At 57.1% G+C, this 1,287-nt stretch overlaps 1 protein-coding gene across 1 annotated transcript in view; it reads left to right on the top strand.

Moving 5' to 3' along the window:
* The first annotated feature begins 564 nt into the window (after positions 1-564).
* Positions 565-1,287, top strand: part of CHERP (calcium homeostasis endoplasmic reticulum protein) — a 13,587-nt gene continuing 12,864 nt past the window's right edge. The window contains exons 1-2 of the mRNA XM_057387343.1: positions 565-666; positions 787-1,155. Coding sequence (XP_057243326.1) covers positions 642-666; positions 787-1,155 — 394 coding nt within the window. The 5' untranslated portion in view covers positions 565-641. The remainder of the gene's footprint in view (positions 667-786; positions 1,156-1,287) is intronic.

The following is a 1,287-nucleotide window of genomic DNA, read 5'->3' as shown; positions in this document are numbered from 1 at the left end:
GGGCTGGGGGCAGGGACCGGGCACCTTCGTCTGCTGCTTTTACTTTTGGCTTTGATTTATTCCCTTCAGCCTTGTAGACTGAGTTTTCTTAAAATAATCAAAGAAAATTTAAGTTTTTCTGTCTGTTTTTTCATGTAACTTGTCCTCAAGTGCAGTGGGGTTTGGTGGAGTTTTTTGAATCTTTTTTTTGAATCTTTTTTTTGAATCTTTCTTTGACTAAACGCCCAGGTGTTGTTCAACCCTGCTTCTGTTCCTTTTTAAAACAGGTAAAAACCTTTTAACACAGGTAAAAACCTTTTCAAACATTTATTAATTGCTCTAGAGCAATTCATAATGCAAGCATTGGACCCGAGGCGCGTCAGTTACTTTAACAACGACATTCTTCCCGTCGAATTTAAACTGGAATTCACTCGAATTTAAACAGATGAGCAGTTTTTATCAATTTTTTTAAAAAATTTTTTATTATTGTTATTCCCGCCCTTATTCCCAGGGGCGTGGCTAGGGTGGGGGTGTGACGTCAGAGGGTCAGCGCACGTGACCGGCGCCGCGCGCGCCGTCTCCACAGCGACGGTGCCGTAAAGCGCGGCCGCGCGGGTGTCGCGCTGTCCCTCCCCGTCCGTGCGGGCCCGGGAGCCGCCGCCATGGAGATGCCGCTGCCGCCCGAGGGTGAGGGGCGATCGGGGCCATCGGGGGCGATCACGGGCGATCACGGGGCACGGGAGGCGAGCCGGGACCACGGGGAGGGAGCGAGGAGAGCGAGGGACTGACCGCGCTGCCTCCCCACAGACCAGGAGCTGCGGAATGTCATCGACAAGCTGGCGCAGTTCGTGGCGCGGAACGGGCCCGAGTTCGAGAAGATGACGATGGAGAAGCAGAAGGAGAACCCCAAATTCTCCTTCCTCTTCGGGGGCGACTTTTACGGCTACTACAAGTACAAGCTGGCCCTGGAGCAGCAGCAGCGTGAGTGGGGCCTGCGGYTCGGGCAGGGCCGGGCCCGGGGCTCCGTTCTTGCCCCGGCCGCGGGGGCTCGGGCTGGGCCGGCGGGGCCGCTTTTGTCCGTTCTGGCCTCGCCAGAAGGCGAGGGGCTTCTTCTTCCTGCGCTCCGGGCTCCAGGTGGTGGGTTCSGAGGCGGGGACGGGCGGCAGCTCTSTCTCAGCTCCGGAGAGCCGGGGCTCGGCTGCTGCTGGAGCTGCCTCTCCTCTTGGGCAGCATCCACACGCCGTTCTAAGCGTAGAATCGCGGGATATCCCGTGTTGGAAGGGCACAGGATCATCGCAGGACACCGGG

This window comes from Malurus melanocephalus, unplaced genomic scaffold (assembly GCF_030028575.1).
Source record: "Malurus melanocephalus ecotype Western Australia unplaced genomic scaffold, MMel_1.1 scaffold_1194, whole genome shotgun sequence".
NCBI classification, from domain to species: domain Eukaryota; kingdom Metazoa; phylum Chordata; class Aves; order Passeriformes; family Maluridae; genus Malurus; species Malurus melanocephalus.
Note: the sequence above shows the minus strand (reverse complement) of the source record. Positions and strands in the feature narration are given on the sequence as shown.